The sequence below is a fragment of the Ceratotherium simum genome, chromosome 21 (assembly GCF_057802395.1).
Source record: "Ceratotherium simum simum isolate JZ-2026a chromosome 21, ASM5780239v1, whole genome shotgun sequence".
NCBI lineage: Eukaryota > Metazoa > Chordata > Mammalia > Perissodactyla > Rhinocerotidae > Ceratotherium > Ceratotherium simum.
The window spans coordinates 25,025,690-25,042,113 of NC_141920.1; the positions used below are offsets into that span (position 1 = coordinate 25,025,690).

At 40.6% G+C, this 16,424-nt stretch overlaps 1 protein-coding gene and 1 pseudogene across 3 annotated transcripts in view; one reads left to right on the forward strand and one right to left on the reverse strand.

Annotated features, from left to right (window-relative positions):
* The first annotated feature begins 325 nt into the window (after positions 1-325).
* Positions 326-16,424, forward strand: part of PIGU (phosphatidylinositol glycan anchor biosynthesis class U) — a 94,135-nt gene continuing 78,036 nt past the window's right edge. For 2 of the 3 annotated variants that reach the window (XM_004430501.3, XM_087445373.1), the window contains exons 1-2: positions 326-480; positions 11,676-11,740. In XM_004430501.3, the coding sequence (XP_004430558.1) occupies positions 351-480; positions 11,676-11,740 (195 nt within the window). In that variant the 5' untranslated portion in view covers positions 326-350. The remainder of the gene's footprint in view (positions 481-11,675; positions 11,741-16,424) is intronic. The other variant, XM_087445374.1, reaches the window with a different exon arrangement.
* Positions 15,685-16,413, reverse strand: LOC147914238 (ATP synthase peripheral stalk subunit d, mitochondrial-like; annotated as a pseudogene).

Genomic DNA, 16,424 nt, shown 5'->3' on the forward strand with positions numbered 1-16,424 from the left:
ACACAAGAGTGAAGTTAACATCTCTTTAAAACTCTCTCACAGTCCTAGGAAGATAACTACCTTCACTTGTCTAATTTCGGCAACACTCCAGCCCCTGAGGGCTTTTACAATTCACCTGCTATCGTAGGCGACGTCACCCAATGCTTTGCTACAAGCTTGAGACGCCTCGCTTTCCGTCGTCCCGCCGGGTCTCGCCGCAAGGCTCCCTGGGAGTGGTAGTCCTTAGTCTGGCAGCTGCTGGCGCAGCAGCGAGGCGCGCCGGCCCTTGGAACTACGGAGGGTGGCGCACTGGTCGCAAGGCTCTTCCGCCTCGCCTTTCCCTCCCGGCCTTCCCGCCCGCCCCAGCTATCATGGCGGCTCCCTTGGCCCTGGTGCTGGTGGTGGCCGTGACCGTGCGGGCGGCCTTGTTCCGCTCCAGCCTGGCCGAGTTCATCTCCGAGCGGGTGGAAGTGGTGTCCCCACTAAGCTCTTGGAAGAGAGGTAAGGTCACCGGCTTGAGTAGGCGGCCAGGCCCCGCCTTTGCTCTCCTGGCCCCCGTGAATGGGAGGCGGGGGCAGTGGCCTCAAACTCAAGATTCTGAGGGAACTAACCCGCTCTGGCTTTCTCAGAGAGGGCGGGGCCTGAGGGCGGGGCCGCTGAGGGGAGGGGGCGTGATGCGGTTTGGGCCCTAGGGGCCAGATCACCCGAGGGGTGGATCTGAGGGGGTGTGTCCCGCTCGGGTCCTGAGCCGGGGGCCGTGCTCTGAGGAAGGGTCGGAATAAGAAAGGGCGTTGTGGGTGGAGTGGGATTTGCGGATGGGAATTGGGATTTGCCGCGGGATCGCAAGTGGTGCTCGTTGGGGTATGGGTTGGTGTGTGAGGAGACCCCGAGTGAGGGGACCAATCTTGCCTAAGCGAGGAGAGTGTGTGAGTGTGCTTAGACGCCTCATCTCAGTGTGAGACTTGCAGTGCGGCTTTTTCTACTGTTTCTTCTTATTTCTTTAAGACCTTCATCAAACATTGTTTTATATCAGCGTGTACAATGAGACAGAGTTTGGGCTGAAGGATCCACAGGCTAGTGGGAGAGACAAAGAGTTATCATCATTTATGAAAAGTGTACTTCCTGTATAAATCCAGTTCCTTTCTTGGAGTTCTGACCCTGAAGAAAGTGTCCTCTTCTTTTCCGATTTCCTAAGGATGAGGGATTTGAGCTAACTCTTGAAGGATGTAGAGTTTGGAAAGCAAGATTAGAGAAAGAGAAGTTCCAGGTAGCAGAAGGTAAACAGGATCAAGAAATGTTGAAGGATGTGAAATGTCCAAAGTAGGGAGTAATGGGGTGGGGGTTAGGTTAGGGCCAAAGTTTGAAGATTTTTTAAAAAACTTTTTTTACTGAAGTACAATAAACATACCATGCACATATAAGTGTAGAGCTCAGTGAATTTTCACAAACTGTGTATACCCGTGTAGCCAGCACCCAGATCAAGAAACAGAACATTACCAGCATCCCAGAAGTCCCTCTTGTATCCTCGAACTTTAAATACTAGAGTTTTGAGATTATCCCATAGACATTTTGGAATGGGGGAATGGTGTGATGAATGGGAGTTTTATGAATAATTAGAGCTAAGGTTCCTAAAAATACTTCCTATATATCAGAGACTGTGCTAAACCTCATTTTATTCTCCAGTTATTCTATGTGTTAGATGGTGTTATTTTCCCCATTTTACAGATGATGAAACTGAGATTTAGAGAAGTTAAGTAATTTGCCCAAGTTTCCCAGTTGACAAATGGCAATAAAGGTAGTAGTAATTCATATGCGTGATGGTAAGAGCTTAGACTTGATATTTTTGCATATAATATTGCATGTAATTGTTTGTTGAGCAAATTGAATTGTTTATTGAAGCCACTTGGTTCCTGTTTTCTTCTGGATACTAGAAGACCCAAGGCAGTATTAGGCCCTCCTTCGTTTGCTCTCTTAGCACTTTAAACATTTCTCACTTTATATCATATTTGTTTATATCTGGTTTCTCCACTGTACTATGAGCTCCTTGAAGGCCAGGATTATTTTGTTCATTCCTGAATCCTTTGTGCCTGGCATAGAGTAGTTGTATAGTTACTGGTGAATAAATATTGAAGAAAAGAAAACATAAGATCTGAGTACTTATAGGATAGACAGGGTGAAGGATCCAAAGATGAGGCAATGTAGTACAGTGATTAAGAGCACAGGGTCTGGGATCTCAGAAAGGGTTTGAGTCTTTCTCTGCCTCTGCCACTTACTGTGTGTGTGACCTCTAACATCAGTTTTCTCATCTGTAAAATAGGAAGTTATAATATGTACCCCGTTAAATGAGATAATCCATGTTGAAGCTCTTAGCACGATAATGAAAGCTAAAATGACTAATTCTAAGATTTTGGGTTTAAATAATAGGGAGAACAGTGGTGATATTGGCTGAAATAGGTGAGTCAGAAAGGACAGCAGTGTTTGATGTGTGTATAAGATGATAGTATGATATTCAAAGGTTTGGGTCTGGAGCTTGGGGCCAATGTCAGCTAGAGAGAGAGATTTTATAATCACCTATCTGGATCTGATTAAGTCAGGATAACTATTTGTCCCATTTGGGAGGGTCAAGTATGACATCTGTAAGTATCACTTGTCTTCAGAGTATACTTTAAAATGGGATATTTTAAAAAGCAGGTGATTGTATTAAACCCTAAAAGGTAGGCATTTAAAAATATTGAAATCGGAGCCCTTCTGGTTTCACATGACAGTTTGAGTTTTTTCTGTGTGTGAGGAAGATTAGCCCTGAGCTAACATGTGATGCCAGTCCTCTTTTTGTGCTGAGGAATATTGGCCCTGGGCTAACATCTGTGCCCATCTTCCTCTACTTTATATGGGATGCCACCACAGCATGACCTGACAAGCAGTGCGTTGGTGCACTCCTGGGATCCGAACTTGCGAACCCCGGGCCGCCAAAGCGGAGCGCACGCACTTAACCACTACACCACTGGGCCAGCCCCAGTTTGAGTTTTTTGAGTGACCAGTTCTTTGGGTGAAGGGCCTTGGATCCAAATAGATTTTGATGGCTGTAATCATGGACTGATTTTTGATGGGAATAAGTAAGAAGTTGTATACTTGGAGGGGATGATTCTTGTCTTCAGATATCTGAAGGGTTTTAAATGGATTGTCAGTTCTTTCACGTGCAGATGACAGAATCCAACTTAAACTGGCCAAATTATAATAAAAAGTGAATTTACTGGCTTATATAATGGAACAATCAAAGGGTAGATCCTGACTTCAGGCCTAGCTGGAGTCCAGAGACTCAATGATTTCCTCAGGACTTATTCTTTTTCTGTTTTGGCATCGACTGCATTCTGGAAGGCTCTTCCCAGATATTGGCAAGATTGGCTACTAATAGCCTCTGCCTTTTGTGTCCTCACAGTGTCAAGTCCAGTGGAAAGAGAGTGACTCTTGTTAAAGAGCACAACAAAAGCCTTGGAATTGAGTCATGCTGAACTTATTTGGGTAATATGCCAATTCTTAAACCAATTACTGGGGTCAGCCTGGGTCATGTATCTATATCTTCTTCTTTGGAGAGAGGGCAACCTGCCAAACCATGTAAGAGGCGGGTATCCTATAGGAAAACTAGGGTGCTCTTACCAGAAGAAGGGGAAATTGATGTTGGGCAGGTGAAAATAATAGATATCCATTATAATAGGAAAGAGATCTTTTTTATGTCCCTCATTTCTACAGACTCGTCAATTTATTTGATAGTTCAACTAAAATTTATACAGATTTCCTGCTTGACGAAATGTAAGCATGTGCTTCTCAGTCCAATAAAAATAATAATAATTAGTGTAATGCTTTCTATCTGCCAAGCACTGTTCTAAGCACTTTAGGTATGTTAAAAAACTAATTTAATCTCTACAGCTGCTCTATGATATAAATATTACTGTTAACCCCATTTTATAGATGAGAAAATTGAAGCACAGAGAGGTTAAGTCACTTGCCCAAAGTCAGGTAGATAATAATGTTTTATGTGAATAGCTAGCTATCTTAGGCATGGCTTTTCCATCCGAGTTTACTGTATACTATCTTGTGTAGAAATCCGTCAGAAATAATTTTGGAACCTTTCTGTGATATTTTGATATTTCCTCAGCCTTTGACCTAAAGATTAAGAATTAGTATGGGCTTAGCTTCTTGAGTTCAGGGTAGAGCCCAAGCTCCAATGCAGCTATGAGAGTCAGAGTCAGGAGGAAGACTTCTGATTGCACTACATAAAAAAACAAAAAACTTTTATTGTTAAATAAAATGCGGAATTAGTAAACCACACACAACAATGTATTGCATATGAGTTATTGTAAGACAGACACTTTTGTAGCTGTCATCCAAGTCAAGAATCAGAACTTTGCCGCTCACTCCAGCCAGAAGCCTTTCCATATGCCTCATCTCAATCAGTCCCCTCAGCCCCTTCATAAGTAACCATTATCCTCATGTTTGTAGTAATATCTTTCCTTTTTTTTTGTTTTATTACCCAAATGAGCATCCCTAGACACTAAAGCTTAGTCTTACCCTTAAAAAAAAGTTTTTATGTCTTTTAAGTATCCCTTAATCTTGAAGGTCCCTGTCTGTCCCATTGTTTTATCTATCTGTTAAAGAACCCAGACCATTTGACCTGTAAAGTTTCCCATAATTTGGATTTTCGTGATTGTGTATTCATGGTACAGTATAAAATGTTCTTGTGTCCTCTGTATTTCCTGCAAATTGCAGCTGGATCCAGAGACTGGATACCAGTACTTTTTTGTTTGTTTTTTTAGCTTTTTATTTGAAGTAATTTTAGACATACAGAATATTTGCAAAGATAGTACAAAGAGATCCCGTATACCCTTCACCCAGCTTCCCCTCATGTTAACATCCTGCATAATCATGGTACAGTGATCAAAACTAAGAGAATAACTGGTAAAATACCGTTAACTAAACTATAGTTGTTATTCAGATTTTACCATTTTTTCCACTGTTCTGTTTCTGTTCCAGGATCTGATTCAGGATCCTATATTGCATTTAGTTGTTGTGTCTCCTTGTTCTGTGATCTGTGACGGTTCCTCAGCTTTTCCTTGTCTTTTATGACCTTGACGCTTTTAAAGCGTACTGGTCAGGTATTATGTAGAATGTCCCGCAGTTTGGGTTTGTCTGATGTTTTCTTTTTTTTTTTTTTTAAAGATTTTATTTATTCAGTTTTTTCCCCCCAAAGCCCCAGTAGATAGTTGTACGTCATAGGTTCACATCCTTCTAGTTGCTGTACATGGGACTCGGCCTCGCGTTGGACGGAGAAGTGTTGCCTCGGGGCGCTCCCGGGATCCGAACCCGGGCGGCCAGCATCAGAGCGCGCGCACTTAACCGCTAAGCCACGGGGCCGGCCCCTGTCTGATGTTTTCTCATAGTTAGGTAATGGATTTGGGGGAAGAATCCCACTGAAGTGATGTGACCCTCTTGATGCATTGGACCAGGGGGCACATCCTATTGAAAAGTCTTATTACTGGTGATGTTAATCTTAATCCCTTGGATAAGGTAGTATCTGCCCTGTTTTCCTACTGTAAAATTGCTATTTTCCCTTGTTAATTAATAAACATTTTAGGGATATACTTTGGAGTTCTGTAAATATCCTGTTTCTCGTTAAGTTTTGCCCACTACTTTTTGCATTTGTAGGTTGATCTTGCCTGTAGCAGACATTACTGTGGTGTTGTAATGGTGACTTTTCTATTTCCTTCATTCCTTCTTCATTTATTAATTGGAATTCTTCTATAAGGAAGAGTTGTCCTTTCTTATTTGTTTATTTATCCATTCAATCATTTATTTATATCAGTATGGACTCATGGACTTATTTTATTGCTTAAATTATTCCATTGGGACCCCTTTCAGGTCGATTCCTTTGTCCTTCTGACATACCTCCCTCCCACCTTTTTTTTTCTTTTTTTTTTTTTTTAGCACTTCATTAGTTTCTGGAACCATGAGATGCTCCAGGCTTATCTTATATTTTCCTTGATCCATCCCTGGAATCAACCACTTCTCCAAGGAGCCGTGATTCTTTCTATCGGAGAATATTGTTTAGAAACCAGATCTAGGGGCCGGCCCCCTGGCTTAGCGGTTAAGTGCATGCGCTCTGCTATTGGCGGCCCGGGGGTTGGATCCCCGGGCGCGCACCGACGCACCGCTTCTCCGGCCATGCTGAGGCCGGGTCCCACATACAGCAATTAGAAGGATGTGCAACTATGACATACAACTATCTGCTGGGGCTTTGGGGGAAAAAAAGGAGGAGGATTGGCAATAGATGTTAGCTCAGAGCCGGTCTTCCTCAGCAAAAAGGGGAGGATTAGCATGGATATTAGCTCAGGGCTGATCTTCATCACAAAAAAAAAAAAAAAAGAAACCAGATCTAGGTGCTAGGTGTGTTCCTTGCTACTGGGATGGCACTGTTTCTTGGGACCTCTTGGCTGGAAATATAAGGATAGCACTTCTGGGACGCCCCGTGGCTTAGCGGTTAAGTGTGCACGCTCTGCTGCTGGCGGCCCGGGTTCGGATCCCAGGCGTGATCCAACGCACCACTTCTCCGGCCATGCTGAGGCCGTGTCCCACATACAGTAACTAGAAGGATGTGCAGCTATGACATACAACTATCTACTGGGGTTTTGGGGGAAAAAAATAAATAAATAAAAAAATTACAAAAAAAAAAATGATACCACTTCTTTTGAAGAAGCTCAATGCATGCCCTTCTTGATATGGGAAGCTCAAAGACAATGTTTGTCTTATACTAGATGATATGCTTTTATAATCACCCATAGGAAAAGTACATCAAGGTAACTAAGAATTCTTGTTTCATGGGATTTATCAGTTAAGAACTGAGAGACTTTGAGGCCAGCCCGGTTGCACAGCGGTTAAGTGCGCGCGCTCTGCTGTGGTGGCCTGGGGTTCGCAGGTTTGGATCCTAGGCGCGCACCGACGCACCACTTGTCAAGCCATGCTGTGGCAGCGTCCCATATAAAGTAGAGGAAGATGGGCACGGATGTTAGCCCAGCGCCAATCTTCCTTAGCAAAAAAAGAGGGGAATTGGCATTGGGTGTTAGGTCAGGGCTAGTCTTTCTCACAAAAAAAAAAAAGAATTGAGAGACGTTATCGAAAAAAACAACTTATGTTTTAGAATAGTTGGTCATAATTAATTAGCTCTTATGGTCAACTATTCTAAAACATTAATTGTTGGATAATAATCCCATGAAGTAGAAGTGTTGTTCAGTTGCTCTGGTGTACTTTTCACAGGTTTTATTTTGGAGGGTACTCTAGGAAAAAGAATGGCTTAAAGCTATGGGTTCTTTGTTTTTTTTTTAAATTGACTTTTTTTGTTTTTTTCCCCAAACAGGCATTTTGTGAAACCTACTTTAAAATGTTTCCAGCAAAATATTATTGGAACATTGTTATATATATTAGAATTTGGGGGCCCTGATTATTATTTTATACATAGAGTAGATTCACTATTATATTCTAGAATATTTTGGTACTCTATAGCTCAGATGTTCCCAAACACACTGCAGAGGATGCCAAAGTTTTCAATCATGTGCACCAAAACAAGAACATTGTAAGAAGTCTATCATAAAGCTAAATGTATTTGGGCCGGCCCTGTGGCTTGGTGGTTAAGTGCGCGCGCTGCGATGCTGGCAGCCCGGGTTCGGATCCCGGGTGCGCATTGAGGCACCACTTCTCTGTCCATCCTGGGGCCGAGTCCCACATACAGCAACTAGAAGGGTGTGCAGCTATGACATACAACTATCTACTGGGGCTTTGGGGGCAAAAAATAAAATAAAAAAAAAAAAAAAAAAAAAAAGCTAAATGTATTTAAGTAAAAATATTGTGAGTTTATGGTCCTCCTACACTTTTAATGTTATAGATGGTAGTAGTAAATGGTAGTGTTTGTTTTTTAATGTTTTTACGTGAGGTTGACACTTCCCCCAGGTCAATTATCTATTAAGTAATGTGAGGTCATATTTAATCATCAAGATAGCAGAGCTGTATTCCAGCCACTTGCCAGAGAACACATTAACAAATTCACTGGTGTACAATATCTAGCAAAAGTGTATGTATGAGAAGTTGTATTTTATTTTATTTTTTTAAATTTTTTAAATTTATTTATTTTTCCCCCAAAGCCCCAGTAGATAGTTGTATGTCACAGCTGCACACCCTTCTAGTTGCTGTATGTGGGACGCGGCCTCAGCATGGCCAGAGAAGTGGTGAGTCGGTGCGTGCCCGGGATCCGAACCCGGGCCGCCAGCAGCGGAGCGCGCGCACTTAACCGCTAAGCCACAGGGCCGGCCCAAGAGAAGTTGTATTTTAGACAGTTGCCTTTAAGGTGTGCAGTCTGTTCCTCTAGCTACATAAGCAAGAATCTCCCTCTGGATTAAAACAGTAGAGAGTGATGTTCCTGGACAGCATTTTACTGGTCCTCTGTAGAGTTGCTTTTACTGCTCTGTGGTAGCATGCCATTGGCTTAGATTGAGAGTTGCTTTGTGAAGTGGTCTGATGAATCATCTCCTTGGGTCTCCAGTAGAGATGTTAGTATGAAGAGTTTAATGGTTGTGTTACACTGCAGCTTCTTAATGTGGCTCCTTGAGGGAAGTTTCTTTCTGATCCTAGAATAAGGACCAGTTACAGTTGTCTGGAGCAATGGACTTTGTTTTATTTTATAGCCACCATGAATTGTGTAACTGATTAGGTTTACTTTTAGGGTAGGTCTATAAAGTTTAAAGCCATATTTATGGCCCACTCATTTCAAATATATAGTGTTTTTTTGAGCAAGCTTTGTAACTTTTATTTATTTATTTTTTAATTTTTGAGTAGGTAATTCAATCACCCATGAAAAATCAAAGGTGCAAAAGGCTATATGGTTAAAAGGCGCCTTTCCACCACTTTCCTATAACCACCTAGTTCTGTTGCCTGAGGGAACAGTTTCTTTTTTTTCTGTGAGGAAGATCAGCCCTGAGCTAACATCCGTGCCAATCCTCCTCTTTTTGCTGAGGAAGACTGGCCCTGGACTACCATCCGTGCCCATCTTCCTCCACTTTATGTGGGACGCTGCCACAGCATGGCCTGACAAGCGGTGTGCATCGGTGTGTGCCCGGGATCCAAACCCTGGGCCGCCAGCAGCGGAGTGCGTGCACTTAACAGCTATGCCACGGGGCCAGCCCAGGAACAGTCTCTTATGTATATCAGTTTCTTATGTATATTTCTGAGATATTTTCTGCATTTATAAGCTTATATACTTTATAGCTTTTTGTGGCTTTGTTTTATGTTTTTTCTTATCCTTTGTCACTCACTTTCTTTTAAAATTAATTTTCCTGTTTCTTTTTAATAATTATAAAATAATACTCATTGCTAAAGATTCAGAAAATGAAGAAAAGATAAAAGAAACTAAACATCTGTAGTCTTAACCATCCAGAGATGGTCACTGTTAACATTTCTTGTTTATTTTTGTTTTTTTAATGTTTATGTTTTATATTTATTTTGAGGCATTTTTCATTAATACATATTCACTCTCTCAAATAATTAAATGAATAAATGCTTACAAATATTTAAAATAAAATTTGATCATATTTTACATGCTGTGTTATGACCTCTTTTCATTTAAGAGTATTTCATAGACATCTTTCTTTCAGTAAATATATATCTGTAGTATACTTTTTTAACTTTTTGTTTTTTTAATGAGAAAGATTGGCCCTGAGCTAACATCAGTTGTCAATCTTCCTCTTTTTGCTTGAGGAAGATTGTTGCTGAGCTAACATCTGTGCCAATCTTCCTCTATTTTGTATATGGGACGCTGCCACAGCATGGCTTGATGAGCGGTGTATAGGTCTGTGCCTGGGATCTGAACCTGTGAACCTGCAGCCACCAAAGCAGAGCATGTGAACTTAACCACTGTGCCACCAGGCCAGCCCCTTATTTTAACTCAATCTTGAAATAATTTTAGATTTTCAAAAAAGTTGCAAAAATAGTACATAGAGTTCCTGTTTACCCTTTACCCAGCCTCTTCTAATAACATCCTACATAGTACAATGACCTAAACCAGAAAATTAACATTGATACAATACTATTAACTACAGACCTTATTAGAATTTTTCCAGTTCTTCCACTAATGTCTTTTTTCTGGTCCAAGATCCAATCCATGATCCCACATTGCATTTAGTTGTTATGCGTCCTTAGTCTCTTCCAATCTGGGACACTTCCTCAGGCTTAACATTTTTAAAGGGTACTGGCCAGTTATTTTGTCTCTCATTTGGGTTTGCCTGATGTTCTCTCATGATTAAATTGAAGTTATGCTTTTCTGGCAAGGATGCCACATTTTTGGCATAAGGACCACAGAAGTGTTTTTATCCCCATCTCAGTGAATCCTATCAGGAGGTACTTAATGTTGATAATATTAACTGGTCAACATATTACTGGTGATATTAACTTCAGTCGCTTGATTAAAGGTAGTGAATGCCAGGTTTATCCACATAAAATTATTATTTTTCCCCTTGCAAATATTCTGTTTCTCATCATACTTTTACCCACTAATTTTAGTATCCATTGGTGATACTTGCCTTTCATGATTATTACTTTGGGGTCTGCCAAACAGTGATTTTCTGTTTCTATCTTTCCTTTTAATTTGATACTTACAATTGTCTGTAAGAAAGAGCTTTCTTTTCTCTTTACTTATTAATTTATTGAACTACTTATATCATAGTATGATTTTTAATTATAAAGTGTTCCTATCTGTGTATCTATCCATCCATACATATATATACATATCATTCATTTAAATAAATCTCCATTAATGGACATTGGGATTATTTGTAATTTTTCAGTACTCTGAGCATGATAATAAACATACTTCTTTGGGCACTTGTCTAGTTATTTCCCTAGGATAAATTGCCCTAAGAACAATCATTTGTAGGTCAAAAGGCACGTACCTAAAAAGTACAGGGGCCAGCCTGGTGGTGTAGTGGTTAAGTTTGCACACTCCACTTCAGTGGCTTGGAGTTCACAGGTTTGGATCCCGAGCGTGGGCCTACACACCGCTCATCAAGCCATGCTGTGGCGGCATCCCGTATACAAGGTAGAGGAGGATGGGCACAGATGTTAGCTCAGGGCTAATCTTCCTCAGCAAAAAGAGGAAGATTGGTAATGGATGTTAGCTCAGGGCCAATCTTCCTCACCAAAAAAAAAGTACATGTTGCCCTGTAGAAAAGATAACAAATGTCACTCAAACAAGCAACATATGAGAGTGACTGCCCATTTCCCCACACTATGGACAACATTTCTCATCAGCTTCTAATTTGTTATCTTACTGTATTTTGGAATGGAGCAGAATATACATAAACGAAACACTTTTTAGAGTAGGTGGAAGTTACAAGGACATCAAAGGAAGCTTATAGTTTAACACAAAACGTTCTCATAATGAGTGCTGCCTCACAATGGAAAGGGATACTCTGTATGTAAGGAAGTTCCCCATTATCCAAAATGTTCAAATCAAGACTTAAAGCCACTTGCTGGGAATGAGGTAAAGGGGGTTAGATAAATTATAAGGCCCTTGTTGGTCCTGTGAGTGTCTAAAACTTTGGTTTATGGCCATCTACATATATCTTTGAAGTAAGAGTGAACTTGGATGTCTTACTTTTCAGTGGTTGAAGGCCTCTCACTGTTGGATTTGGGAGTGTCCCCGTATTCTGGAGCAGTATTTCATGAAGTAAGTGTTCTTGTTTTCTTTTCTGTGTATTAAGAGTAATTTATAGTCACAGATACCAAAGCCTAACTTTTGTTTAGTATGAACGTTTAAAAAGATCTAGTTTTGAAAATCATATTTAGAAACAGCTCTTTTTCAGGTGTCCTTCATTTAAGAAGGAGGTTTCACAATTGCAGTGGAAATGATCCAGATTAAGATTGTAATTTGGGGAAGCAGATGAGACTTCTGTAGAAGTTACCATTTTTTTTCTTTTCTTTTCTTTCTTTTTTTTTTTTTTTGTGAGGAAGATTAGCCCTGAGCTAACATCTGTGGCCAATCCTCCTCTTTTTGCTGAGGAAGATTGGCCCTGGTCTGACATCCGTGCCCATCTTCCTCTATTTTATATGGGATGCCGCCAGAGCCCAGCTTGATAAGTGGTGCGTCAGTCCGCACCCAGGATCTGAACCTGCAAACCCCGGTCCGCCAAAGCAGAGCACGCAAAGTTAACCGCTACGCCACCAGGCCGGCCCCAGAACTTACCATTTTTAATGGCAAATAAATTGTAAACAGTTCCCAGTCCATGAATAGGTTGTATGCTAGTTGGCATGTAATTGGTTCTTTGAGTCATGCTTTCCCATGAAAACTGTGACAGCAATGTTGGTTTCTTAGAAAGCCCACAAAAGCCTTTTTAACTCATAAAATTAGTTCTTAAGAATAGTAAAATCACTCTTAGGTCACCATCATTTCTTGGTTGAGTCACTGCAACAGCTTCCTGACAATTCTTTCTGCATTCAGTCTTACTCATTTACTCTTTATTTTGCATTCAGAGCCATCTTTCTGAAATGTGAATCTGATTTTGTAACTGTCCTGCTCAGTACCTTTGAATGTACCTTTGACCTCTGGATAAAATCTGAACACCTTAGATTAGGGGGCATAAAGCCCTGTGGGCCCTGCTCAGCACATCAACCACATTTCTTTCCATTCTCCCCTTCCATTCTTATTGGCCATCTCATTTTAAAGTAGAAATCTTCTAATTTGATAATTGAACCCCTAATTTTTACAGTTGTCTCCCTCATACCTACTTTGAGAACAATTTCTTTTGGTTCTTCTATCTAGTTTTTCAAAAGCTTTCAACTTAGTTTTCATGGAGATAACTGTCTTTTGCATTCATATTTCATTATCTTTGTATTACTATCTAATTGAACCACAATAACAAGAACTACTTGCAGAAACAGGTTAAGAGCAATTTATGAGACTCTTTTTTTTTTGTGAGGGAGATCAGCCCTGAGCTAACATCCATGCTAATCCTCCTCTTTTTGCTGAGGAAGACTGGCTCTGAGCTAACGTCCTCCTCCTTTTTTTCTTCCCCAGAGCCCCCAGTAGATAGTTGTACGTCACAGTTGCACATCCTTCTAGTTGCTGTATGTGGGACGCAGCCTCAGCATGGCTGGAGAAGCGGTGCGTCAGTGCGCACCCGGGATCCGAACCCGGGCCGCCAGTAGCGGAGCACGCACACTTAACCGCTAAGCCACCGGGCCGGCCCTATGAGATTCTTAATAAGCACACTATTCAGTTATTGGGAACAGATTGTATGGGCATACCAAAGAGTAGCCCGTTAGTTATGAGGGCTCAGTGTGCTGTGGGCCTTGGGCAATATATTTTCTAGACAGAATAGGAACCCCCTGAGAGAGTTCTGACATACTTTCATTGTGCTTCAGCAGGATATTCTCTATTACCTATGTGTGTTTGCTCATGCTATTGTCTCCTTATGGAGGGCCATTCTTCCCTCTTTTTGTGGTTGGTTCTACTATTCAGATATCAGCTTAAGTTTTACGTCTTCCAGGAAGCCATCTCTTATCACCTTAGACTAGGTTAGATGTTCCTTGTTATCTTCAGAAAATCTTATGCTTATCCTTTTCATGGCTCGTATCACACTCTTGAAATTGCCTCTGTACTTGTTTTGCCCATTATGATATATGCTTCTCAGAACAAATACTGGCACCTTTTCATCACTTATTCCTAGTGCCTAGCTCTATGTCTGCCTGTGTATTCTAATTCACATAGATTAGAATCTAATCCCTCTCTTCTTTCTTTCCTTTAAGTTTGTTAAGTATGTACCACATGCCAGCTATGCTGCAAGGTACTAGGGATACAGAGCAAGATATAGGCCCTGGCCCCGTGGTACGTATATTTCTGAGAGAAACAGACAGTAAGTTAGTAAAAAAGAAACAGGTTTCAGAGCAAAAAATATCACCAGGGATAAGGTCATTTCATCATAATAAAGGTGTCAATTCATCAAGAGGACATAATAAGTCTAAATGTTTATCTACTTAATAATAGAGTTTCAAAATATATGAAGACCGATAGAGCTGCAAGGAGAAATAGACAAATCCACGATTAGAGTCAGAGATTTCAATATCCCTCTCTCAATGATTGATAGACCAAGCAGACAGAAAATCAACAGAGATATAGAAGACTTGAACAACACTATCAACCAACTTGATCTCATTGACATTTATAACTTTCCATCCAACAATAGCAAAACACATAATCTTTTCAAATGTACATGGAACCTTTGCAAGATAGACCATATTCTGGGCCATAAAACAAGACTCAATAAATTTAAAAGGAATGAAGTCATACAAAGTATATTCTCTAACTACAATGGAATTAAATAAAAAATGAATACCTGAAAGATATCTGGAAAATCCCCAAATATTTGAAAACTAAGTAACATATTCCTAAATAACCTGTGGATCAAAGAAGAAATTAGAAGGGAAATTAGAAAGTATTTTGAACTGAATGAAAATGAAAACACAACCTATCAAAATATGTGGGATGTCACTAAAAGCAGCGCTTAGGGGAACTTTATAGTGCTAAATGCCTATATAAGAAAGGAAGAAAGGTCTCAAATTGATGACTTCAGTTTCTACCTTAAGAAACTAGAAAAAGAAGATAAATTCAAAGTAAGTAGAATAAAATAAATAATAAAGATCCGAGCAAAAACAAATGAAAAAGACAACAGAAAAACAATAGTGAAAATCACTGAAACAACGTTGGTTCTTTGGGATGAACAGTAAAATTGGTAAATTTTTGGGAATGGTGGATATGTTCACTATCTTGATTGTGGTGATGGTTTCACAGATGTATAATGGGTCAAAATTGATCAAGTTGTCCACTTTAAAAATGTGCAGTTTATTTTATACCAATTATACCTTTGTAAAGCTAAAGTTTTAAAAAATGAGATTTCAGTTAAGTGGTAAGTACATGTACAAAAATAAAGCTGGGTGAAGAAATAAAGAGTGACAGGGGTATGTGTCACTATTTTAGATAATGTGTTCAGAGAAGGCATTCTGAGGAAGTGAAGTTTGAATAAGATAAGTAAATGAAGCTAGGGCCATATGATGGCCCTGATTTGGGAATGAGGTTGGCATTTGTGAGTTGCAGAAAGATGGCCAGTGTTGCTAAGGCAGAATGAGCAAAGAGGTGAATAATGGAGATAAGTTGTAAGAAGAAGTTAGGGGCTAGATTATGTATGACTTTTTTTTATCTTAATGTAGGACTTTTTATAGACATGGTTAGGAGTTTGGATTTTCTATCTGTTTGTCTATCTTTCATCTATCTATTTTTAAATATTATTATTATTTTTTTTTGTGAGGAAGATTGGCCCTGAGCTAGCATCTGCCAATCGTCCTCTTTTTTTTTGTTTTGTTTTTTGCTGAGGAAGACTGGCCGTGGGCTAAGATCCATGCCCATCTTCCTACACTTTATATGGGACGCTGCCACAGCATGGCTTGACAAGCGGTACGTTGGTGCGCGCCCAGGATCCAAACCGGCGAACCCCCGGCTGCCACAGTGGAGAGCGCGCATTTAACCACTTGCGCCACTGGGCCGGCCCCCTAAATATTATTATTTTTAATGCCCAGAGTTTGTTATATGAGGGCCAGAGCTTCCTCCCAGACTCAAGTTTATAAATTCTCAATTGGCTAGTGAGGCCAATTGGGATACTTCTTGTCTAATTTGGTTGTCTGGGAAGACTTCATTCAAGTCCTCAATGGTCATTTGATCAAATGGAATTATGTTCTTTATCTTCTCCAGCTCTTTCTCATATTCATCGATTCTGGCCTTTGAGAGAGAGAACTCAGCACAACTTTTCATGTCTTCTTTTTCTTCAGCATCTACCTGGACAGTATATTTATCCTCTGGCATAGGAACATTCGGGGCATAAATCTTATTCTCAGAGTTATCTGCCAGGCTGACCTCCACTACATTGGCCTTGTAGTGAGCCCAATTGATAGCAGGTGGATTCTTTTTTTTTTTTTTTTTTTTTGTGAGGAAGATCAGCCCTGTGCTAACATCTGCCAATCCTCCTCTTTTTGCTGAGAAAGACTGGCTCTGGGCTAACATCTGTACCCATTTACCTCTACTTTATATGGGATGCTGCCACAGCATGGCTTGATAAGCGGTGCGTCGGTGCGCACCTGGGATCCGAACCCGGGCCGCCGCAGCGGAGTGTGCGCACTTAACCGCTATGCCACCGGGCCGGCCCCTGGATTCTTAGATAGAGTAGCTAACCTGGAGGTGAAGATCTCCTTCTAGGATTTCAGGGAGTTACCAAAGGTATTTTGGTCTCAGGGTATGATCTCCCCAAAAGCTACCTAGTCAATGTCTTTTAAAGCAAGTTTTTACCCAGCCATTTTGAGATCTT